Source organism: Sphaeramia orbicularis, chromosome 7 (genome assembly GCF_902148855.1).
Source record: "Sphaeramia orbicularis chromosome 7, fSphaOr1.1, whole genome shotgun sequence".
Lineage (NCBI taxonomy): Eukaryota > Metazoa > Chordata > Actinopteri > Kurtiformes > Apogonidae > Sphaeramia > Sphaeramia orbicularis.
Window position 1 is genome coordinate 26,700,921 of NC_043963.1, and position 25,358 is coordinate 26,726,278.

General features: G+C 38.4%; 2 protein-coding genes across 11 annotated transcripts in view; both read left to right on the top strand.

The window, feature by feature from the left end:
- The window catches only part of anks1aa (ankyrin repeat and sterile alpha motif domain containing 1Aa), a 75,193-nt gene extending 68,671 nt beyond the window's left edge, over positions 1–6,522 (top strand). For 4 of the 9 annotated variants that reach the window (XM_030138557.1, XM_030138559.1, XM_030138564.1 and 1 more), the window contains 2 exons: positions 51–233; positions 3,549–4,202. In XM_030138557.1, coding sequence (XP_029994417.1) covers positions 51–233; positions 3,549–3,665 — 300 coding nt within the window. In that variant the 3' untranslated portion in view covers positions 3,666–4,202. The other 5 variants (XM_030138558.1, XM_030138566.1, XM_030138563.1 and 2 more) reach the window with 3 other exon arrangements.
- A 3,945-nt stretch (positions 6,523–10,467) lies between these two features.
- Positions 10,468–22,733, top strand: LOC115423144 (specifically androgen-regulated gene protein). Of its 2 annotated transcripts, XM_030139889.1 has the most exons (4): positions 10,468–10,624; positions 15,031–15,213; positions 15,869–15,992; positions 17,281–22,732. In XM_030139889.1, the coding sequence occupies exons 2-4, from the start codon at positions 15,109–15,111 to the stop codon at positions 18,876–18,878; spliced, it is 1,827 nt and encodes a 608-aa protein (XP_029995749.1). In that variant the 5' UTR covers positions 10,468–10,624; positions 15,031–15,108; the 3' UTR covers positions 18,879–22,732. The 2 variants fall into 2 exon arrangements, with proteins under 2 accessions (XP_029995749.1, XP_029995750.1); XM_030139890.1 differs by lacking the exon at positions 15,031–15,213 and having other exon boundaries at positions 17,281–22,733.
- Positions 22,734–25,358: the final 2,625 nt, after the last annotated feature.

The window sequence follows — 25,358 nt, forward strand, 5'->3', positions numbered from 1 at the left end:
AAAAAAAAAAAAAAAAACATGTCCTGCTCCTCTTTTGCCTTTTCTGCTAGAACCTGACATATGAGATTATACTGACGCTGGGCCAGGCGTTTGAGGTGGCCTATCAGCTGGCTCTGCAGGCCCAGAGGACCAAACAGCACCAGAACTTTCCCCTGGGATCCAGTTCAGAGGTCATTGAGACCAAGTCCAGCCGGCCTGTACCCAAACCACGAGGCAGTGTACGGAAGTCAGCGGTGAGTTGGACAACAAATATATTGTCATGAAATAAAAAGTGAACACTGCACTGGGTTAAAAGAATAAAGACAGTATGTGTAAGAGTAAAAAAGTGCTCATCAGGTATAGGACAGGGTCAAATACAAATAAAAAGCACAATAGCTATCCAACATACTATTAGGCAAAGTCCAAAATGTAGTTTGTTAGTCAAAAGGAGGTTGAGTTTATGTTATGATAATTAAAATTCTCATTAAATTGTGGCTAAACCTTAATCTGATGTGTTTAGACCCCAAAGAATCCTCATAAAATTCCAGTGAGGGCACATGCTCAGTGTAAACTATATCAAATTGTCGCATGACAGCAGTAATATGTAAAATAGGTCACATGAATCAAAACATACCAAAGTGTCACATGAGAATTTGACACATTTTAGACACAGTCCCAGTCATTGTTGTGCAATCAGCGTAATGCAAGCCACACTGCTGTTCTTCACATTTTTGTGCAGCGCTTTTTACTAAAATGATGCAAAGCTGAGAGGAGACACACGCTTCACATGACAATTAAGGAAAATGATGAGGTGAAAACAACTCAACATATAATGACTACCAGTGTAAAACTGAAGAACATACTTTACGGAGCCATTGTGACATCTACAGCCATGGAAAAAATTATTAGACCACCCTTGTTTTCTTAAATTTCTTGTTCATTTTACTGCCTGGTACAACTAAAGGTACATTTGTTTGGACAAATATAATGATATCAACAAAAATCGCTTGTAAGAGTTTAATTTTAGAGCTGATATCTGTCCATTTTCCATATTTTCTTGATAACCAAAATCACTTCAGTTCTTACATCAATAGCTATGGCATTGTACTGACAAAAACAATGCTTTTAGGCATTCCATGTTTTCTGTCTGTTTTAGTCACATGATACACACAGGAGTTGGCACTTGATTGCGTAACTGTTGTTTTTGATGACTTTTGATGGTCTAACAATTTTTTCCAGAACTGTAAGTTAACAGCTTTCAGCACTGCAGAACCTCCGGATCTAAGCAAGACTTGCAATCTTATATCTATCCATGAAATGTTATTAACCTTGTTTTCAGGATTATTTATTTATTCTTCGTTAGAAAATCTTAAAATTAAATATCCCACATGCACATCAACCTAAATTATTGAAATAAATAGATTGAATGGAAATTCTTTTAACGCATATGCAGACATGTGTCACAACATTATGATTAAACTGTGCTGATGTTGTCTTGCTGTTAGCATGAAACTAAAGGAGGTGAACTACACTGAATGTAAATGAGATAATTGTACCTCAAGGGCTTCACACGTCTCCGGCTGCAACTGAATGATGTAAACAGAGCCTTCTTAAGATTGTGATTGATCATCACTCCTGCCTGTGTTTGTCTCACTTTGACATTTGGGAATACATTTTAAAACCCATAATGAAATGCAGTTAATTTGCTGAATGTTGCACTGTTTCACACACCCACATTTGCAGGTTGGCGAGTCCAACCATGATCTGTACAGGCCGCAACAAATCAGATTACTTCTATCTCATGCTGCTTGAATCTGTGTCAATATATCTTGCTTTATTTCCTCTATCTCTCCTCCTGCTTCTTTCTCTTTCTCTTGTTCTTTTTCCTTTTCTTTCTTTCACTGTCTGACTCTCCCCTCTCCTCCTGGCGATGTTTATCTCTCCCAGGACTCCCCTCCTCTCGACAGTCGTTGCTGTTACTGTTACACGTGCACCACCCACCGTCCCTCCTTACTACCGCTGCACTCTGCCAGCTCTGCTGCTCAGGTGCTGCCTTCTCATCCTTTCCCATCCTCATTGTCTGCTTATTTGGTTAATTTCCTCATGCTGCACAGAAAATATAAGGCATGCTTTCTGTCACGTCTGTCTGTCCTGTTTTGTGTCTGTGTCACTTTACTTATTCCACTTATTTTCCTGCATTTTTACCTTGAGTGATAAGCGCTGTGAATGGTTCATTTGAGTCAGGAGCCCTCTAGTGACAGTTGGCGAGCAACACAAGTAAGGTTACATACATCAAGAAACCCATTCTGTCGACTTTTAATGACTTTGGAAACATTTACACGCGTGAAATATTAAGGTTTTTATATGAATTTCTAATAAGCTATCCACATTACAATTAAAATGAATACTCCAATAATATTCCTGTTTATATGTCTATACACTTACCCATTAAAAAGAGTGTTTCCACTGGTGGCAAATGTTGATTTTTCTTTGGAGTGTCCACCTTTACCATAGAGGATCTTGGTCTTTACTGTAGCTGACTGTAAACAGCAGCTCTGGACTTTAACCTGCAATAAATCACTCAAATTGGAGGAATTTTCCAAATGTGCTGTAAACATAAAAATCCTCATAAAACCAGAATAATATCAGAATAACCCACGTCATGCTGTTTACGTGACATCTGTCAAATGTAGAATAGTTATATTTGATTATTAGGGGAATAACAGTATGCATGTAAATGTACACATGTTGAGCTGTGGGCAGATCGCAGAAGTCCCATTTAATGTCCCAATGAACAAAAAATACTGCCCTGTAAATAAATACATTTACAGTTGTTCTGTGAGTGCATTTTAGTCCTTCAGTTTAACAGCCTGAATTAAATAGTTTAATGTTTTATTCAGATGGACTTTAGATAAAATGACAAATTTGTTGACATTTGGTAAAATGAAACATGATTAGGACATCTACTCTACTGAAATAATAATAACTGTATTTGCGTAGTCCTTTTTGAATCGAGAGATAAAATTCAAAACACAAGATAAAATAGTAAAATATAAAACAGTTTAGAGAAGGTCATACTATAAATGGATTTTTATAAGGTACTATCTATGATTTCTTCTTATAAAGGAGTTGTTTTACAAATTTCAGATCAGAGAATATGCTTTGTATTTCAGTATGTATTTTAAGTGACCAATATTTCCAAAGTGTCTGTGATTATACTGTACATTTGAACTATTCTAAAACCATCATTTAGTAAAATAAAATGCATATTACAACCAGAAAATGGCAACATTCACTCACTCACACAGAGCTTCAAGGGTAAATTGTAGTTAAATGAAAACACCAGGCATCATGATCTGCAGGTTTACACTACTGGTTTACTCTGGTATACAAAAACCTTCATCATAAATGAAATATAAAACTATCTGCACATATAAAACAAAATCCTCACACATGTTGATCTTGAGGCTCGGTTTCCTCTTTGAATGAGTTCCAGAAAAATGAAAGTGTTCCATTATGTTTATTTCTGTCCAAAGGCCTTTCTCTGAAGCTGCTGTTTGTTTTAACAGGGTGAGATTGTGGACCAGGAAGGGGACTCTCAGTCCCAGAACAGCGCTACATGGCTCGTGGACCCCAAGGAATCCAAACGCACTATCAGCACTAAGTACGAGACCACCATATTCTGATTGGACCCTTCTTCTTCTTCCTGACCTCTGAACCTGAACCCGGGCCTGGTCTCACCCCTACTATCTTCCCTCCTCCTGTGTGCCTTTCACTGTGACTCTGCCTCTGTCTTGGCTGGACCCCTGCCCACCCCCCCACTCCCTCCTTCCCCGTCTTCCACCATAGCTCTGTCCGTGTTGTTGCCGGATTGGCTGACAGAATAATCACATGTGCCATCACGTGTGTCCTCATCTGACAACAACACAACCTGTGACAGTTAACCGGCTGCCATCGCTCCTTCCTTGCGCTAACCCACCTGCTCCGTTATGCTTTTTAGTGATCACTAGCTTAACCTCTCCACATTAGCAGTTCCTTCCCAGCTGGTATCGTTCACACTACCAGCCTGCCACTCTCCCTCACTCTTGTACACCCTTCAGTTTTTATGCTCCCTGAACTCTGCGTGAAATGCTTCCTTCTCCCCTCTTCACCGCCCCACTATTCACACTTTGTGACGAGCTCTTCTTTTTGTTTTTGTTTTTTCCTCGGTGCTTTTCCTGCTCCACCAGGCGTTGGCCGCTCTGAGGCTTTTCATTCTGATCTTTCAACCGCTGAGACCGAACGCTGAGAAAATCAGATTTATCACAGCCAAGAGAGTGACCAACCGCACATCCTGTACCTGGATGGACATGTTTCCTGAGGAAACTGTGAAACTGGTCCAGTAATTCTATGCATCAGATGGACGAGCAGAGTGTTCCTATTCAGTGGGATGCAGGTTGTGGTGTTACAGAAGATACAGAGCATTTAATAAGGGGAGGTTTTTCAAAGCCAAAGGGGGCTGAGATCCTAGCACTGTGATAAAGTCTGTTTGTAGCTAAATAAGTTAGCATCTGGAGGAGGTTTATGTGGAACAGCCATGCCCAAATGTGAAACTGCATGTACGCAGTCGTTGCTGTTCCAGAAAACTGTCCACGATTGGCATGTCCTCCTTTTCCGTCGATCAAAGCAGCAGGATCAAAGCAGGATGCTGCAGAAGTAATTTAATTATAACTAAGCACTTTTATCAAATCCACCAGTTTGTACGAATAAGTGCATCTTCTTCCGTCTTGTCTCTTTTTCTTCTTTTTATAATGACTGCCTTCTACATTCATCTTCTCAGCATTGCCTTTTGTTTTGCTAATCACGCCAAGTTAATACTTTACGGCTGCCAGTGAAAGGAGTTAATGTTTGTGTGGGTAATCCGTCATGTTGTTTGTGTTCATTAGTCCGTTGTTATTTTTACTTTATTTTAACCTCACTACTTTGTGTGCATGTGTCTGTGTCCCTTCCCTGTAGCTGAACACTGTGGCCACTCCCAGCCAGTATCAAAGAAAGCAAAGGAATGAGCCCTGTTGCAAAGGTGGATAAGATGTTTTGTTGGAAAAGTGACCCACTTCTCATGCAGCAGATCACATCACCAGTGGAATCATGCTTGTGCACACCACAGTAACACATCAGGAGGCGCATGGCAACATAAAGCTTTCAACACTGCACGGTTCATCTCTTCTTCAGACTTCATAAATCCACAATCAGACAAGTCTTCATTTTGAAACCAGTACAACAGAAAGTGATGGTTGTGCCACGCAGATATCAGACTCAAATATATTTATTATGCTCATTGCATTCCCTGAAAAATAAAATGCCTGGCAAGCCTCGCGCACGGAGGTTTACCATTTAGTTTTTCAGGAAATGTAGCAGCAGGTTCCAATGCAGAACTTGTGGTTTAAAGAGGAAGTGGCTGAAATGAGGAACTTTTTCAGTTTTCTATTGTGATATAAAAGGTACAAACTGATGCGTCAGACAGACCGAACACTGTAGGGAAACTCCATTCTGAATTTCATGTTCTATGTAAACATTGACACATCCTTTTATGATCAGCTCCTCTTCATCCATAACATATAACTGTGATGAACAATGTAATCTTGCACGGGAGAAACTCTCTAACCAAACTTAAAGGACAAAGGGCAGAGGAACTGACACTACACAGACTGGTTTTTTTAATGTAACGGGGTGGCTTTTATTTGATTTAAAAGTTGTTTGTATGTTTTAATTGTTTTATAGGACAGTGACATGTCCTAATGCTGAAACTGGATCAGGTGTGGTTCACTGCAGTTCTCTCCTTCCCTGCTCCTTTATTCAGTTAATCTAGACAAGATTATTTACCAAATCTGCCATGCAGGCTGGTATGTATTCAGCTGCAGAACACAATAAATAATAGGGCACAGCATTTTTCTCTTAGCTAACTCCCAGTTTGTTGATTGTTAATGGTACTTTCTTTTGGTCAGCTGATGTGTATATGGGTACATATAGTCAGGTCCTTTTGATTTAACTGTTGTATACTGTATGTGGTACATTGTCAGGCCAGTACAATAACTCCATGTTACACTGTCTTCAGCTCACTGGTGTCAGCACCTTTAGCCATCAGCCTGGTCCCATCCAGCTTTTGCACATTGCTAAGGATCAGGAGAGATATTTTGGGACTAAACTGATGACAACAATGATGAGAATGATATTGTACATGAATCTAGCGGTCTGTATTTTGATACTTGAATGATTTTTGATTTTATAGTATCTATATATATGTATATGTATGTATGTACGTATGTAATTTTTGGCATTTGTCAAAAGAGAGAAAAGGACTATGTCATTATAGAGTTAAACATATCGTGAATAAATACCCTGTGATTTAAAAAAAAAAAAAAAAAAAAGACTGAGAAACAATGACTCAGAAGAGGGACCTCACTTCAGAAAAAAAAAAAGATTGTAAATAATCTTGGGCTTCCAGTCTTTTTTATGATTATTTTTCATAATTGTACAACTAATAAATGGCTCAATTAGAAATGATGTCCCTGTTGACTCGCAATTTATTTCTTAATGTAGTTTCATGTCAGTGTGGACTTTTTACAGGCATAGAAACGGTAAGAAACTGCAGCAGGTACAGTATATATATGTCTCCACGCTTCACCTACACTCTATACCCTCTCCAGTCATGTATGGACAGCATCAGTTGAGAATGATGGCTTTAACCCATAAACACCCAGTGCTGCTTTTGTGTCAATTCCCAAATGAATTTTTCTCCCTATTTAAGATTTCTTAAGTGATTTATCTTCATTTATTATTACATTATCCTCTGTATTTTGCTTTTTTTTTCAGTAAAAATCAGGCATTTTCCTACATTTAATTCACTGATCATGTAGATGTTCATTAAAACTCAGATTAAAGTTGAGGGTTGCATCAGAAACGGAAAACTGAAGAAAAAGTGACTTTTTCACCAAATCTATCATTAACTAAACATAAACCAAGTGTCTCCAACCACTGTCGCTGATCAAACTCCATGGGTTTTACTTTTGAGTCAATGTTATAGAAGATTACTGTTTCCATGCTCACTACGGAGCCTCTGAACATCCAAATGGGTCATAATTAATGACCGTGAAAAGCTGATAAACTGCATTTTACTCCAATTATTTACATGTATTGATAGGATTAATGGATCAACAGATATTAAACAGTTTAGATCAGTAGATGCTTTTGGTCACCAGTGGCTTTTTGGGTCTTTATGTGGCTTTTTGGGTCTTAATGTACAAATGTGATGCAACGTATTAGGTAAAACATAGGGGCTGACAGAAAAATATTATCATATTTTAACAACCTGGCCTGTTAGTTTAAGCCACAAGCAGATGAAGCTTCAGTGACACAGGAGCCCACATCATTATCTACAGTAGACATGACTATATCACACTTTGAACCCACTTTACAGAATAAACTTATTATACAGATATGTTTTTGCCCAATTAAACCCCTTTATCTGAAAAAAGGAAGCACATACTGTTATATCTGCACAAGCATTGTGTTCTTTAAAGCTGACAGCAACACTTGTATTGATTTTTCATGCTTTTTTTCCCCATTTAATATGCTGGAGCTAATTCAAATGGTTCCTGCAGCACCTCCTGCACCGACATAATTTTCGTGTCTTTTTTTTTTTTGTGAGGAAAATGTATCAACAAAACAAAATTACTGGAGCTTTAAATTAAATGCCAAATACTCTGAAAAAGGTCACTGGAAGGAACTTGTACAACAGCTGGCTGAGAATAAATCTGAAGTTTATGACTAGAGGGTTTCTGTTTCATGTTCTCTCCTTTGAATCCTCTACTGAGTAAATCTGTTTTACTCTGTGGTGGATAAAGTCTTTTGATTTCACAAATATTTCATCCACAATTTATGTTTTGCTCAGAATTCTGATGTTGGCTTCAGATAAAATACAAGCAGCTCTTTTTTTTCTCTCTCTTGATAGTTATGTGATGTATGTTTTGTGGTTACATCTGATTCTTCATGTCTTCTTAAATGAAAACTGGTAGATGTAGTCTTTGAAGAACACCCATAGAAAAAATATACTTTTTATAAGGTCTCAAAACATTAGACCAACATAAATTACATGGATTCATACTATCGTAATTTTGCAGCGAGGTAGGAATATGAATGTCCACATCTGCTCATTTTCATAGATAAGAAAAACATGTCATAGTTGCTGCTGTTCCTGGAAAACAAATATGACACTGATAGTGATGATACAAAAAGGTTGCTTTTCCTGCTCCATGTTTATAAACACAGGCTTCACAGTCTCCACAGTGCATAAAGGATACAGTCAGAAGTACCAGTAGATAAGCCTTATGTTGTTTATGTTCATTCTTTTTAGCAAACGAGTAAGATATAGTGAACATAAACACTTTGATAGGGAATTCTTATAGGCATAAATTTAGTTGTAGACATGTTTTACATCCATCTTCTTCCAGTAGACTCACTTTAAATGTTTTCCATGTTGAGTTTGGGTTTTTTTGTAACTTTATTGGACATTTATTAATGCACAGCTTAACCCATAAAGACCCAAACAGCTGCCTGTGACCAAATCCATCTCCTGATCTAAAATGTTTAATATCTGTTGATCCACTTATCCTATCAATCCATGTCAATAAATAGTCTAAAATACAGTTTGTCATCTTTTCATGGTCATCATATATGACCCATTTGGACGTTCAGAGGCTCCATCTTCTACAGCACTGATTCACCAGGAAAACCCATGGAGCTGGATAAATGACAGTGGATGGAAACCCTTGGTTTGTGTTCAGTTAATGATAGATTTGCTGAAAAAGTCATTTTTTCTTCAGTTTTCTCTGTTTTTAACCCTTTCATGCATGAATTATGAGAACCTTAATTAAGATTTTTTTTTTCCTGGGTGTTTTTATTCCTCTTTAGGCATGAAAAAAGCAATATGATTGAATTTTTCTTTTTATGAACCTATTTTTCATGGGGTTATAAAAATGTCCAGTCAGCTGGACACCGTGCATTTACTGACATACTGTGTGAAAACTATGAAATATATTTTTTAAGTGCCGTTAATCTGTTCTCACATTTTAACATTCTATAACCTCCCGAGACCCAGCAATGCATTTTTATCCTCTGTAGGGGACAAGAGTTTTACAGCTTTATAAAAAAAAAAAAAAAAAAAAAAAAAATCTGTCCACTGCAAAGGACATTCCATAATTTAAAAAAAAAAATCTATCTGAAAAAACTGTTGCATCATGCAGTCTCTAGTTATTACTCAGAAAAAAAAAAAAGAAGTTGTTTAACCCTTTCATGCATAGTGGTCACTATAGTGGACAGCTATTCAAAACTGTTCTCCTATACATTCATGGATTTTGTTGTTTTAGTTCCATATCAGCCAACACAGTAGACGCTCATGCATCATCCCATACACTGACATTCATACCGTTACTGTAACTTTCCTGTTCTTGATAAATCTGATCTGCAGTAACATGTTTGAGGATAAATCAGTTGCTAATTGTTATTAGACTGTGATTAACAGGGTTTTTTTTTTTAAACAAAAAGTTTTGTTTTTTTTTGGCATATTATCTTAGTGTGTAATAACTAGTTTTATAGTATGTTAAAAATGTGAGAAAACATCAGATTAGCCGCATTAAAAAAATATATTTCATGGTTTTTACACAGTTTGTCAGTAAATGCATGTTTCTTTGCTTCAAAAATGAAATGTATGGTGTCCAGCTGTGTGGACATTTTTGTAACCATGAAAAATAGATTCATTAAAAAATATATCAGTCACATTGTTTTTTTCATGCCTAAAAAGAAACAAAAACACTCAGGGAAAAAAAACTTGATTAAGGTTCTCATAATTTATGCATGAAAGGGTTAAAAAAAAAAAAAACCCTGTTAATTACAGTCTAATAACCATTAGCAATTGATTTACACTCAAATATGTTACTGCAGATCAGGCTGATTCAGAACAGTAAAACTGTAGTGTATGGGATGATGCAGAAGCGTCCACTGTGTTGGTTGATATGCAACTAAAACAAAGAAATCCATGAATATACAAGAGAACAACTTTGAATAGCTGTCCACTGTAGTGACCACTATGCATGAAAGGGTTAATATAATAACCCTCAACTTCTAGTACACTGGGTCCTTATGGGTTAATATGGGTTAATTGATTTTATCACAGTATATACAGTAGGAGAGATGGGGGATCCACATGATTTATTTAAGTCACATGTTTTAATCATAATACCTCTTTTTAACTGCTTTTATGATCTGTCTGTTTATGGCATACATTTCTATGATGAATAAACAGTAGATCAGGTTTGCATTGCACGCACTTGACAGCTCGTATCTCATTGGCTGAAACGTCTCGCTCGTGTGTTCCCTGATTGGCTACATGTCAGCCTCTACCCGGAAGAGACTTGATCACCTGCTGCAATTAGTTCGCACCTGTTGAGTCGCTTTGCTTGTCGTTACGTTAGTTTTAGTAGAAGAGGAGTTCGGCTCTCAGCAGGGGATGACCTACACTGCACTGCCCATATGGACTGACACCTGAAAACAGCTCTGTTTGTATCTGCAGAGTTACTCGACACAACGGAGACTTGTTCTGTCCTCTACGGTGAGTCAGGAAGAGGTGATTTTAGTTTGTTTTAGGTTTTACATGGCGGAAAACTTAGCAAGAAACGGCTTGAAATTAGCAAAAAATTTGACAAATCACTGCGTTTTTGCTAGCATGAGTTTTTGTGACTTTTATTTCCACTTTTATTGTCATCCTGAGGTTTTCTTTATTTCGTACTTGAATTGTCTTCATCAAAAGCCTATGAGTTCCAGATAGTTTTACAAGTGACCTGGTTCATATTTCATCCTCAATAAGAATACCCTACTTACAGTCTCTTCTGCCTTTTCACAGATGACACTTGATGTAGCTATTAAATGTTGAATATTTGGTTGCTTAGTAAGACCGCAGAGAGTGCAAATATTGGCAAATAAATGCCAGTCATAGTCATTTTAAAAGAAGTAGGACACAGTGCCAAGGTAAACATTAATGAAATATTTTTGTTCACTCTAGCAGGTTGTGAGTTGCTCAACACAGTTTTAGCCATGAACTTTTGTTTACTGTTAATCATTAAACCAGTTCTCTGTGTAACTGCCCTTGAACACATACTTAACATTTTTGCTCCCCTTTATACTAACACACTGTAATTTGTCATCATAGAGTGTAAATTATGATTTTCAGCCTTGTAAGCCTGGCTCACAAACTGCACAGCTGTTCACACCATAAACACATTACAGACCTGATGCTGATCCTCCCCTTTTATAGTTTTAAGTGTTATATCTGCCAAGTTATAATTCATCTTCAACGCCCAGTCACATCACAGAGCTCGACTGAATTTAAAAGTTGTCTTAAAGACATGAAAGCAAGCAAAGTAACATTCCTATCACTATTAAATCCTGACTCAGCTGAGGGTGTAGTAAGCTTTTCCACTGCTGCTCTGCAGGTTTGTTGCCTTATACAAGTCTGAGAAGTGTTGGCTGCTCCAGTTTGTACATTGTTCTCTGGATCTGAATGCCTGATGGGAGGGACAGTAATTAGAAGCTATTAACGCATTCTCACAGAGGCCAGGCAATGCTTTGTCAACCAACTTTTGTTTCCAGAAAACATGTGAATATGGGTGGTGGTGATCATGTTGTTCCTCTTGCTGTGTCTTCATGTCAACAGTACAGAAATGTCAAACCTCTATGAAAGCATTCTAGGTCACCAGATGTAAAGGAAGACCCAGGTGGAAAAAGTGATATGCATTGAGCCAGATTAGGAGTGTCTATCTCATTTTAGTTCAGGGGAAAATCACCAAAAGAAAAAGTCAATAACCTGAAAAACTGAAAAATAAATGCAATTTTAACAATATCATGGCTCAACTTATCATTTATACATGTATGTGCATCAGAGATTGGCTCTTCAAAGGCACCAAATGTTCAGTAACAGGTATAATATTGTTAAAATTTTGGAGTTTGAACTTGTTGATTGGTTAAAAGCAATCTATGAAATCTATGTAATGGAGAAACTGTCCTTTGCATTAAAAGTACTACAGCAGGATAAATTTATGGAAATGTGTTCAAAATTGATTTTATATATCACCCCATTGAGGCCAGATTTAACTTACGGTAACTGGAGGTGACAAGTTATATTTGTACTGGTTGAATGTAATTGAGTCGAAACTTGTGTGGATTTTGAAATAAGAATAGTGAAAATAAGGGGAAAACTGTGACATCTTTTTGTTCTAATGTTAAAAAATAAACCCAAAAACTAAAATTTTGGAGTTTGGAGATAAAATGAGATTGACACCTTTGACTGTTAATATCTTCAGTGTAAATTTTGCACCTTGCAAATCCATCCTGTGGGGCAGATTGGAACCTTTGGGGGTCTGGTTTTGGCCCATGGGCCATATGTTTGACACCCCTTAGCTAGATAGTGTCATAATACTGCAGGTTCAACTATGATGACACACTAATTTATGAGTCATGGACATTTTTCAATGTTCGCAAGGCATCATGCAATCATTATTTTCAGTTGTTAAAACATTCTTTACAATTAACTATGTGTAAAGTAATTATAAGAGCATGACAATTGGTTGCCAGTTTAGTGTAGGTTTATTATTAGCCTAGACAAAATGGTCAGGATGCCATGATGTATCAGACAGACATCGGTATGTGTCAATATTGACCTTGCAGACTGTCATCCACTATCAGCAAATAACGTCACTCCTCATGACGGTAGCCCGTATTTATCTTTGTTACACTGATGGTTGTTGTGTAACTGTGAATGATTTTATCTGTGGATATTCAAAAATGGTGTAAAGGACAGCTGAAAGAAATATAATCATCCGTTTCCTTGTCACAGAAGGGAAATTAGGCTAAGTAGCAAACAAGTGGTGCCAAGCACAACAAATCCCACCCTTCACACATATTTCACCCATCATAAGTAAATGGTAGGATTTTAAAAGTTCATAAAAAAAATTGAACCTTGACCTACTTTTCCCAAAATGTAATGAGATCTATTCTAGGTCACTGGCATTCTATAAGCCCAATTTGGTATGAATTCAACCAATACTTTTGCTGCTATGTTGGTAAACAAACAAACCAACTGAATGAAAAACAATACCCCTTGCCTTCCCTTCAGGAGGCGGGGTAATAAAATGAAATATCTGTATTGGATTGATCAAATGGTAAATATATGTATAATTTTAAAATTATACGTTATCTTCAAATTTCCAGTGAGTCAGACCAATCTTCTGTTTTTACATATAAATTAAGTTACACGATCAAATCTTTGAAGATGCTTCAATTTTCCTTTCAAAACCCTCTACATTTTATTCTTAGTTAGAATGTGAACGTTCTTGCTTCGTGTCCTTCATGTCCGAACTGACCATGAACGTGTCTCTGTGGCCATGGAAAATTCATGCTGCAGTGATAAATGTAATTGCTTACAATTTTCTGGGTTCACTGGGTTTAGAGACCTCAGGATATCATGAAGTTTGATTTAAAAGACAAAGACAGTGACTCATAAAGATAGTTCTTCTGTAGCATTCATGTATTATGTGTAATCAACATGCTCTGAGATAAGAAAACAATGCATCTGGCTCTGCTGAACATTACATGAACACACCTGAATCTGATCGTGTTGTTGCAGCTACGTGATGAATAAGCCTCACAACAGATGGTAAAGCCTTTATCTTGGGATACAGTACATTGAATTAGTGTGACCTATTTAGATTAAAATCAAATAGAGTTTTAGCCTTAAGTTGATCAAATATTTTCCCTCCAGGGTTTTTGTTCATTGTTGGTAGTATTTGCTTGAGATTATCGCATCTAAAGGAACATAAAAGGAAATGTAAGGGTGTGAGCACCTTGGTTTAAGAAGCTTTTTCTCTAAAGTATTATGAATAGCCTATGTTTAATCATAGGTTCCTTTTTGTATCAGAATCTGCTTTCTTTTAGTGAGGATTTAATAAATCCAAGTCCTTCTGTCCCCTCTATTGATGAGAACAGTACTGTAAATAATAAGGAGGCAGTATGAGTCCTTTGAAAAAGTCTTCCACATGCCTGACCTGTCAGTAGTAATGTGTACAAGATAATAGGCAGGAAACACAAGTAAGCAGGGAAGTGCTGTAACATAACCCAACATATTAGCTGTCTTTACACAGATTATACATGACATGAAGAATGCTGTGTGTGTGTATTCACAAAAGATCTGTTTTTCTCTCTGAAGTGAAGGAGTGTAGATGAATAAACAATGCTCAAAGCACTGACTTCTGATAAAAGTACATTGTTACCTAAGACCTATGGTGCACAATATGATTTTACTGTTTCCTGCTACTTGAAGAGTTTATAATATGGATACTTGCAAGGGCTCTCAGTGGAATAGTCATAAACCTGTGGCCATATTTAAATCATAATCACAATTTTTATAGATTTTTTTTACACTTTACTGAAATTATACAGATGATAATGGTGAAGATTCAACTCGCATAAAGTCTTTTTTTTTTCTGTTGTACCACGTCTGATAATGGGATCAATGTTTCAAAAAGAGGATTTTCATTTAATTCATATTGAATTTCAACTTTATCAGTATGTTGTTCGTGTAGCAACACCCTCAATGATCAATTCTGCTCATGTCTAGTGTGACACAAAAGTGTTCAATAATTCATTTCTAATTACTCAATTAGTATAACTATGTTTAATATATCATGGTGTCTATAAAAAGACATTTGGTGTCTCAAATTACTTTTGTTATATTAATAGAAGAGTTGTTGCATGATGGACTTAACTATCAGCTGTAATTTCTGGCACTCATTTATCACACTAATGCATTCATTTATCATACTAACGCATTAGCATTTGATTAATTGTATTTCATTAAATAAATGTCTTTTATTGTAGCAACAGTTGAGCCACATGTGGTGATTTCATCTCATCCAGTTCATCTTTTTCTCACATTCTAATCTTGACCTTTCACATTCTTCTCAGACTGGCACTTGGTGAGATTTAGACAACCAAAAGCGGAGTGTAAAGTGCAGGTCCTGCCCTCGTTCTCCTCCTTGTGCAATGCCGAACAGTGACACGTGGCCAGGCGGTGTTGCCATGGAATCCTTGAGCAATATGGATAGTGCTGGGAGCTGCGACAGTGTAATCAGCATGAACTCTGGCTTTGTGAGTGCTGCTGGACATCATCTCATCTTCTATGCTAATGACTCTTATGTCTTCAACCCACTGACACCCTTTATACTTAAAGGACTTTCCTCTGGTCTATCAGCACTGCTCTTAAAATACTTGTGCTTGTGCTGAGAGTGGAAAAATAAAGAACTGAGATTTGTACATCAGGTCGTAATGGTATCTATGAAAGTATGCACAGACAGTAGAAGGGGAAGGGGTTTGTATGCACCACTTTCTGTCTGACAAAAGGAAGTGAATATGTCTGAGCTAACATACTCTGTTGTTTGTCATAAAGAGGCCTTTAAGGAGTTTCAGGGAGAGCTGCAAATTTTCTTAACAATGACCAGGGGGAAGAAGATGTCAAACTGTTCACAGGCACCTGCAGCCACTAGAAAGAAAATCTTTTGACAGACCAATATGGAATGAGAGACAGCAAAGAGGAGTACTGGAGTGGTATAATTCATTCCTTTTGGGTTGTTGAAACGCCAAGTGCTGACCCTCGGTGCCTCTTCTGTGTCTAATGTTCATCTTTTCAGTTAAATTAAGGGGAAAAATATTGCTCAAGAATTTGAGAAAATTGTCTCTTCACATTAGAAATGCACATGTTTTTCTATGTCTGCGATACATTTCAAAGTTGTTATATTGTTTGCAGAGTGAAGACAGTATGGAGCACTTATCTGCAGAGGAGAGAGCTTGTCTCATGTATCTTGAGGAAACAATCGAGTCGCTAGAAGTGCAGGAGGACAGCGGCTTGTCCAATGATGAACCTGATTCTGGTAAACATCAGCAGTTTCTCATGTCATTAAATATTCTGCATTTTGCATCATATGTGCATCTATCTTATACTTCACACAGGTTCCCCAATTAGCTTTATTTTTATTAAATTTTTACTTTTATTTATTTATTTATTAATGTTTGCTATTTTGATTTGAGCTGCTCACTTTCACTTTTAGTTTAACCCATAAAGACCCAGGGTGACATTTGTGGCAGTTCCAAAATTAATTTTTCTCTATATTTAACCATCCTTAAGTGGCTTATCACCATGTATTGTAATATTATCTTGTATATTTTGTGTTTTTTTTTTCAGTGAGTTCAGAAGATTTGAGAATTTTGCATCTTTTTCTTGTTTTAAGGCTGTAGAAAATCTGTTTTATGATACAAAGTTTGTCTAATCCCCAACATGTAACAAGCTCTACTATTTGATTGACAGCTGCAGTTACTGATCGTTGTTTAGATTCTGTCAAATGAGGCCTAGATGTGAACTATAACTCTAATCTCTAAACAAGGAAGCTTAAGGAAACGTTCCTCTCTTTTCCACAGCAGAATGAAATGATGTCAAGTCACCTATATTTATATACAGTCTTTTAATTTGGATGAAGAGGAAAATGATGCAGAAGGAGTATTTATTTTCAGGAAAAAAAAACACTTATTACTGATCAACAATCATTCACAAAACAACTATAAAAGATGTGTATCACCCAGTAACTTGTATATTACTTGGCTATTGTATGTAGGCTTATGAAAACTAAAGACATTTTCTCTAAGAGTTAAGTTTTTACTTATGTAAATGAAAATGTTTTTGCTTCAAATTTCTTTATGTCATTAGTATTTGTTAAGGCAAGATATGTTGCATATGTTTCTGACAGTCTAGAAGTGTGTGGTGGTGTTTTTTTTTAACATTCTCTTCTAATTGTGCTTACCACATTTCTTAGCATTGTGCAGTTTGAAAGACAGAACTCTGGGCAAAGCACATTCACAGATGCCTCACACCCCAGAGGACTGGAGGAAACATGTAGTTTGGTTTTGTTACCCTCTAGAGCATTCTTATAAAATGTTGTGATTGTGTTAATGTGTGCTTTACAGCTTATTCACTGTGAGATAATTAGAAAATATTGATCAATTGACCATCACTGCAACAGTTTGGATAGTTCTGTTTACCAACACTAGCAGGAAATGTGACATAATTTACCATTAACAGAAATAACTTTGTCAAACACAAACAAAAAAAAAAAACCCAAACAGTTGTCCAATACTAATCATAATACATTTGTTTTTGTTTTGTAGCCATTTCCAGATTGAAGTCTGGCAATTCAGGAAAAGTCCAGATATCTGTTTCTGGTGGTGGAATACATACAGTACAAGTTGATGGTGGAGCTACTTTCCCATCTAAAGCACCAGCAGGACCGGGTTCCAGAGAGTTAAACAATGAACACAAAACTGAGCAGCATGCTTCAGATCAAACCTCTGAACCACAGTTGACTTCAGCAGCCAAACCAAAGGATTCTGAAATGTTATTAACACAACTCAGACCTCCAGTCACTGATTCAGCCACAGCATGCATAATGCCCACGCCAGACACTCAAACTGACATATTGTGTGTGTTTTCTGATGGAGATCCTGAGAGCGTCCCCACAGATGCCAAGCTTTGCCCAGATCAGTCATCTAAGCCATCCTCTGAATTAGATCTGGGACTCATCCCCCCTCCTTCAGACTTCAGGGATGAGCCACTTCCTCAGCCAGAGAAAGACAAAGTCAGTCTTCCACCTGCAGGGACACCCAATAAGACGCCTGTGACATCAATTGACCCGGAGCAGCTGCGCCAGAAAGCATCTGAGAAGAAACCTCCAGTGAGCTCCTCTGTAACCCTCGACTTTCCAAACAAGCCCCCATCTGAACCATCTGTCGGTTCCGCAATAAGTCCCTCTCCTGATGCATCTGAGCCCCGCAGTCCTCCCGCTGTGCTTCCTAAGCCAAAGAAGCTTCCTGCCAATATTATTTTGAAGTCACATAAGACTTCAGTGGGCGGCTCTGATGCCAGTTCAGGACATTCAGCCCCCAGCAGTGCTGATCGGTTACTGTTGGACCCTCAGAGGGTCCGCATGGAGGCCCTTCGAAAGCTCGGCCTTCTTAAAAGTGAGGAGTGTGAATCGGGGCCTGCTCTGAGCCCCAGACTTTCTCCTAAATCTAGGAGGTCATGGGCAGCTCCTTCTACTCCGCTCAGCCCTCTAGCTCCAAATACACCTACACCACCCTCAACACCTTCGTACCCTCATGTGAGCAGCACACCTCCTACCTCTGCCCCTGTCTCGTCCCCAGCTCCTGTTACTGCGTCTCCATCAGTTTCATCCACACCTCCAGCAGTCCCACTTTCTGATATTCTTCCAGCACCTGCTGCATTCAGTGACCCTGTTGCCCCCATGCCATCACATAATGAGCTGTCTGCTGTTAAAGATGTTTCAGAAGATACTGTTACAGTTTCCCCTGCTGCTCTGGCCAACCAGTTAACCCCACCCAAGGCTGCAGGTGTTCAGTCACACAGCCTGGAGCACTCCGGCCTGGGTCAAGAATCCAGTGAAGGTAGCGAGAAGGTCGACACTAAGCACAGCCTCATTCAGCTGCGTAACAGTCGGCCGCGCCCTGCCTCTCTGGGAAGCGGGAGAGAATTTTCAAGTGCTCAGGGTGAGGGGTCCCAGGCGAGCGGTGCCAATGATAAAGACCCAGACTCTCGTAGATCCCTGTCTCCCTACACTGCCTCCCATCACTCGGATAACCTCCAGAAGCTGCCTCGATCACAAGGCATCAGTGTGCTGATCTGTCCTCGTGCACAGAATGAAGAGGACCGCCGTGTGGCCCTGAAGAAGCTGGGGCTGCTCAGGGACTGATGCACCAACACCAAATCTCAGTTCTTTTCTCTCTGTCACGGACTTCACTGGGATATCACATTTATAGGAACACATATAGGTTTTTTTACACAGTTTCTGAAGGCATTACCTAACTTTTGGGAAACAGTTTAACCTATTTATGCATTTTCATTTTTAGGGCACCAAACTGTTATAACCAGACACTGCCTCACACAACTTTAATGCCATGACTTTCATAGCCTTAGTTGCGTCAACTTTTTACTTTAATTGTACAGTCACATGTATAGTGTTTTATTTCTTGTAAAACTGGCAACCTAGAATCTTTTCATTTTTCACTGACTTCTTTGCATTAGCTGTTATTTTTGTAAATTAAATACTGTTACTTATAAGAAAGCAGCAATGAGTTTTATTTGTCATTTAACTATGAACAACTAATTTTAATTGTGTCTGAGTAATTGCGTCTTGTCATCATAGGTTTCATTTCAGTGACACCAGTATGTTCCCCAGTAGGTTTTTTTTTTTTAATCACTGTAAAAGGTCAGCGGTGACACACTAAATCTTAAAATTCCACAATACTTGTAACATGACTTTGTCCACCACAGTCACATTTTAAACAAACACTGACTAATATTTTGAGTATTTAAGATGAACTGCAGTGCTGTGAACTTGTGTACTTGATGCAGTATCTCAGAGCAAGCTCTTTGCATGATAATTGAATGGTTTCATGTAAATGAAAATGTAAAGCGCATATCCTGTATTTCTAGAACTTATTTTACTGGAACTGTGTCAGCAGCCAGGAGGCAATAAGAATGTGAAACACATGCTTTGCATGACTGAATCATGACACATGTCAAAACTCCAAGCCTGTTGCACAGCAGTCTGTTTAGTCTCATTATAGTGCTGTAAGCATGCAAGGAATAACAGGAGAAGAAACACATTTAATCTTTTAGCATTTCTTGATATTTTTTTTCTCCTTTTGGGATCATAAATCTTTTTATAGGGAGTTCAAATATGTGTTGTGTGAGGTCTCAGGTAGAGGCACCATTGTCTAGCTCAGCTTCATCACCTTTATCTGATGTGATGGCACAAAAACTGGCGCAACCTGTTTTCTCACCTTCTGGTTCAGCCTTTATGCAACACCTAAGCTCCTTGTGATGGTGCATTTATGATCTGACACACTTCAACTTTTTTGCAGTGAGGTAGTTGTGCTTTTTCGTATTATTTTGCTGTTAATGTCAGATTCTGCTAGAAGAATTCAATGCAATTCACTCGACTCTTTGAAATTCTGTGAAAAGTAATTTATGCCAGGTTTCTGTGCTGCAGAGAGGAAGAGGTTTTGAATAATCTGCTGTCAAGGAAGTTTAATTTTCTCACTCTTCTTGTCACATCAAGAGGGAACCGTGCTATTAAATCTACACCTAGGTGTGTTTGCTATGGGAGTTGTTTTCTTTGCCTGCATCAGTACTAAGTGCCACTTTGTTTGCAGTTATGATTCCTTCAGCCTTGCCCAGTTGCCCACATTTTCACACATCTATTTACTTATTTGCATTTTTGCATCACTGTTTTTGATTTCCTCTTTGTAGGCGCTTGCTTTAATTGATTTCTCTTATTCCAGCATCTCTGGATAAAATATTATGCTTATGTACTGTATGTGAATCCGTTCAGAGAAAAGGCCTAGAGGAAATTAGAAATTAAGCACATGTATGATATAATGAAAGTACTGTCAAAATATATAATTATTCTGTTCCATTGACAGTTTAGCTTACACTGCGTATACTCTTTTACATTAAAGCAGAGGTAACAAGAAGCATCTATGTGATATGTAACCAGTAAAGGTTGCTTCGTGCTTTCTGTGGCATGTTGGTATGTGAGCTATCTTTTCTGTTCCACAAACACCGGACCTGATTGACGAGCAGTTGGTGACAGCTGCTGCCACTTTCACTGTTTCCGTCGTAAGGATCAGAGATCAGCTGCAAAGAATAACATACCATATTCATCTGCATACCGTACTTATTACACTAACAATGCAAAGAGGCTGCCAATAAGTAGCACGAGTTCCCTACATGAAGAAAGAAAAAAAAAACACTGTACAAACTGTTTTAATCATTTATCTTTGGGTTTATAATAATTATACAACAGTGTGATATAAAAGCAAAGAGGAGGCAGCTTTATGATCTTAAAAAGGGTTTAATTCGGGCAACATAAAATTTAAGAGCATGTTAATAGCCAAGTGGTCAGGTTGAGAGGTTTATGGATGTGTTTAAGGTTTTACAAGTACATTTTGATCACTAGAGGGCAGTCTCGATTCGTGTGTTTGTACCAGTACAACCACTTCCAGTACAGACTTCCTAAGACTTCACTGAGTCTGAGAGCTCATGATGGACAGCATTTAATATTGTGCATGGAGTCATTTTTCATATCACATGTCAACGAATACGCTGCAAAATGGATCTACGTCTTTGTACTGAGGCACCCTAAAGTATATTAAAAACTACATTTCAACATGCCACTGACTAAGCATCGTAACCCACAGTCATCTCTTGTTTGCATGTTTTCTTGATGAGTTTTATTCTTTGAGAGATGATTCATTGTGAAACTAGCGAATTCATCACATCATTTTCTGGTTGAAATGTTATGAAATTTATAAATTGATGAGGATTAGATGTCGGTTGCTGTGGATCTGGTAAGATTTTGCTTTCCTCCCCACCAAAGTAAGCCACTATATTTAATCAACTTCCATATAAAAGCTGGAAAAAGCTCTCCGTTTAAGTATGAGCTGGAGGGAATGTCTGCATTAACAGGTGGAAGTGAAAAGCAACACCAAACTTGAGTGGTTTAAATTTGATATGCTTCATAAGTCCAAGTATTTTTGGAGCTCAGTCTGAAAGTTTCGGAGTGTTTTCATCTGCACTAATAAAAGTTGATTTACTAATTAAAATGGAATTGGTTCACATGAGTAATTTCATGTTGATTCATGAGACGTCCCATAAAACTGGCTTTGGTAGAGAAACAGGACCTGATGTATTTAGAGTTTGTGGAATTGAATTACATAGAACTTTATTGGATTAGGCTGAACGATTAGTAACTTTTTTTCTGTGTTTTCTCTTTTCATATCTTATGAGGTCAGTTAAACTAGGCCTGAACCAGCATGAGTTTAGAGAATTCAGCTTGGGCCTGTGCCACAGTTTTTATCTTTTCCAGCAAAATTACTTTGTCCTTTTTCCTTCTAGGGGAAGTGATTCAGGTCAGAGTAACGGCAAGAATGAAAGAAATGAATGTGGTTGACTTTCTGGAAGGTTTTACTCATCAAAGTGTCACAGTGACCTTAAAACACGCTGAACTTCAGATTCCTCACATGGATTGAATATGAATTGATAGTTTTTGTTTTTAGTGGCAGAAAATATTTTTAATCTCACAGATGAAATATTTTAGGGCACACAGAAGAGCGGTGCCTCCACAAAGCTCCTCTGAGACACTCCCTTGTGTGTTTGTAGATGGAGCAGGTAGGCGTAACTGCTGCACCATCAGGCTAGACAGTGAGCTCATGGGACTTCCCCACTGTCCTGGTCCTGTTCTGTACTGTACTTACCTACCTACTTACATATTGTCTGTCTGAAAGAGGCTGCCAAAAGCCTCGGCCCCTTCTCCAGATATAAACTGATCACAGAGGATTAGTGGAGACAAAGTGGCACATAGCCACTGCTGAGTGTGCTGGGCTTTAAGTGAGCTCGGCCCAGTTCTGTGTCATCAGAAGAGTTAACTTAAAATATATGGCTATTATGTGTTTCTACAGTGTATGTGTGTTTCAGATGGAGAGTGTAAGCACTGGAATTAGATTTGTTACATGATGATGATGATGATAATGTGAAGGATACGTGCTTGTCAGGACGGATTAAACGTAGGATTGTAACAAAGTATCTCCTCCGTTTCACTTCACTGTGATGAGTCCATTTGATTACGTCTGTACACACGCACATTATGTGAACAGGCCTGTTTCCCCTCCAGCACCCGCACTCTCTCACACAGCTAACAAGTCTGTCTTTATCTTGTCTACCCCCTTATTGCAGCAGCAACAAGTCTCATTACAGTAGGACTGGGACATCCACTCATGAGGCAAAGAGCCTGCATAACCCAGAGCCTGAGGGTACCAGGATGATTATTAAAAGGTTTCATCCAAGATTCTGCCAGAGTAGTCTTTGACAGTCTGGGAAGTGTTTTTCTGTTAGGTGGGGTTAATGTGTCTGAAGCCTCTTTTTCTTCAGACAAGATAACTGTATTTCCTTTTTGCCTTCTCCTCGTCCTCTCGCTGCCTGTTAGTGCCAGTGACTGAGGCTGTGGTCAGGAGGCATTCCTGGGGCAAGCCCACAGCGTTCGCTGGGATGCCTGTACTAAAGTGTGGAACTCAGCAAGCCACTTTGCTCCCCTGTGGTGCTGGCATGGTGAGTACCAAGAGATCCTGCTGGGCCTGCGGTGGTGTTGGTAACCCTGCATATGAAACCTCTGCAGAGAGGAAAAAGAAAGCAAGAAAGAGAAGAAAGTTCTCTGAGCTCAGTGCCTTGGCATTTTCACACATAAATCTTTCAGACAATTGGGGAGCATAAATGTCAAACTGGAAGAAAGTAAATGAGGAGCTTAGGTAGCGTGTCCCTGTGTATGACCATCTGGAAGAGAACATTAGGCGCTCTGCAGGGCTTCCAACTCCTCAGTTTATTAGCATGCACCATACTACAGTGGTGGCTCTCAACATGCATCCATCTTGCATTTATCTTGCAGCAACAGCTGGTGAAGCATTGTCTGACTTTGATATTTTTGAGTTAGGATGAGAAGTAGGTTGTAACTACACATTTTCAACAAGTACTTGCCACATTTTTCCCCTCCTGACAACTGAAAAGTGAAATGAATATAAATTTCCAAACGCCTATTGTCAGCAAACAGTTATGGCACTTGTTAAATGTGGTATTTCAGGCAGTCATAAATTTTGCATATTGTCCCAAATATTGCCATTCGTCTGCTATTTAAAAGGAAAAATGACATTAAAATTGATTATATCTTAAAATTCATAAAATTCACAAACTGCTACACCCACCACCACCAGGATGTGATAGAAAACCAGCCACAGGAGGCTGTGGTGAGCCACTGCACACAAAATATGAAGATGTTTTCAGTGAGTGACTCTGAAAATGGGTATGATGCCATTTTTATTTGACTTATTATCTGTAAAAGATTCTTCCACCTTCCACACTCTCCCATTCCTCTTTACCCACTGTGAAGCTGAAGTCCTTTTCATGACGAGGATCATAAATTAAACATTGCCTGGGCTTCCCTTGTGTGTCTGTTGGTGTAAAAATAGCTTGGTCTGGTGCTCAGTGTGATGGCCGTGCACAGCCCTCTGTCTTTAATGAAGTGTTGCCATGAAAAGTGTACTGAGCCACAAGCATGACTTGTTCTCCGGCTCTGTGGCAACCATGTTCTGACTTTCTCAAACTCCCCGAGTGACTCTGAGCTCATTTGGTTATACAAGTGCTCACAATTACCCAGAGATTTGGACACAGGGACACGGGATATTTCCATATCCCTGACGGATGTTATTTTAATTACACTGAACTGCTTGACTTTGTGCTGTGGATTTACATGTATTTTTCTTCTTCTGTGGATGCAAAGAGGGAATCTCGGAAGGTTATTCTACTGCACTGAGTCTCTTATTTATTGAGGCCTCAAGACTTTGTCCAAACATGAGTTATCATGGGAAACTTTATTAAATTGTTGGTGAAATAACTCTCTTTAAATCCAGGTAGTTTTGACAAGAACTCTGAAAGGTACAGATAATTACAAAATTCTGATAAGGAAGGATGGAACATAATGATAAATAATCCCCCCCCCCCCTTTCTTGCATCAGCCATAACAAGATTTCCAGATTGTGAGCAGTTTCTAAATTCTCCGCATCATCTGAAGAAAGTTGTTATCTCCAATCAGCCTCATTGTGGGGTCATAATTATAGCTGATTGAGAAAAAAAATTACACACAGGAGCAAGCAAGATAATTATAGTGTCGAATGCGCCTGTATGTTGAAATGCAAACATAAATGTATCAACACAGCTGACTAATTTAGGTGATAATGTTCGAGGGGGTAGCAGGTGTGGGGATATGGATGCTTTTCTTTCATAGGACACTCCCTGAAAACAAATGTTCCATATGTCATTGCCAGTGAAATGTGGCACAGTAGCTCAGTGGGTTGTACTCCTGGTAATGTGAGGAAGGTCTGTTTTGATTCATGTAACTCCTCAAGCCTCATTCCTCTTCAGGGTCTGGGGGGTAATGGTGTGCATACAGTGCCTCATGATCGGTGACTTGCAGGAAGGGCTTATGTTAAGGGAACAAATAACAACATGTTCTTATCCCTGTTTAATGTGAAAATTTGCAATAAGCTGCAATCAGATGATGACACAGCAGACAGGCTGCTACATTTGTACTTTATTTAAAGGTCTATGTTGTACAAACATG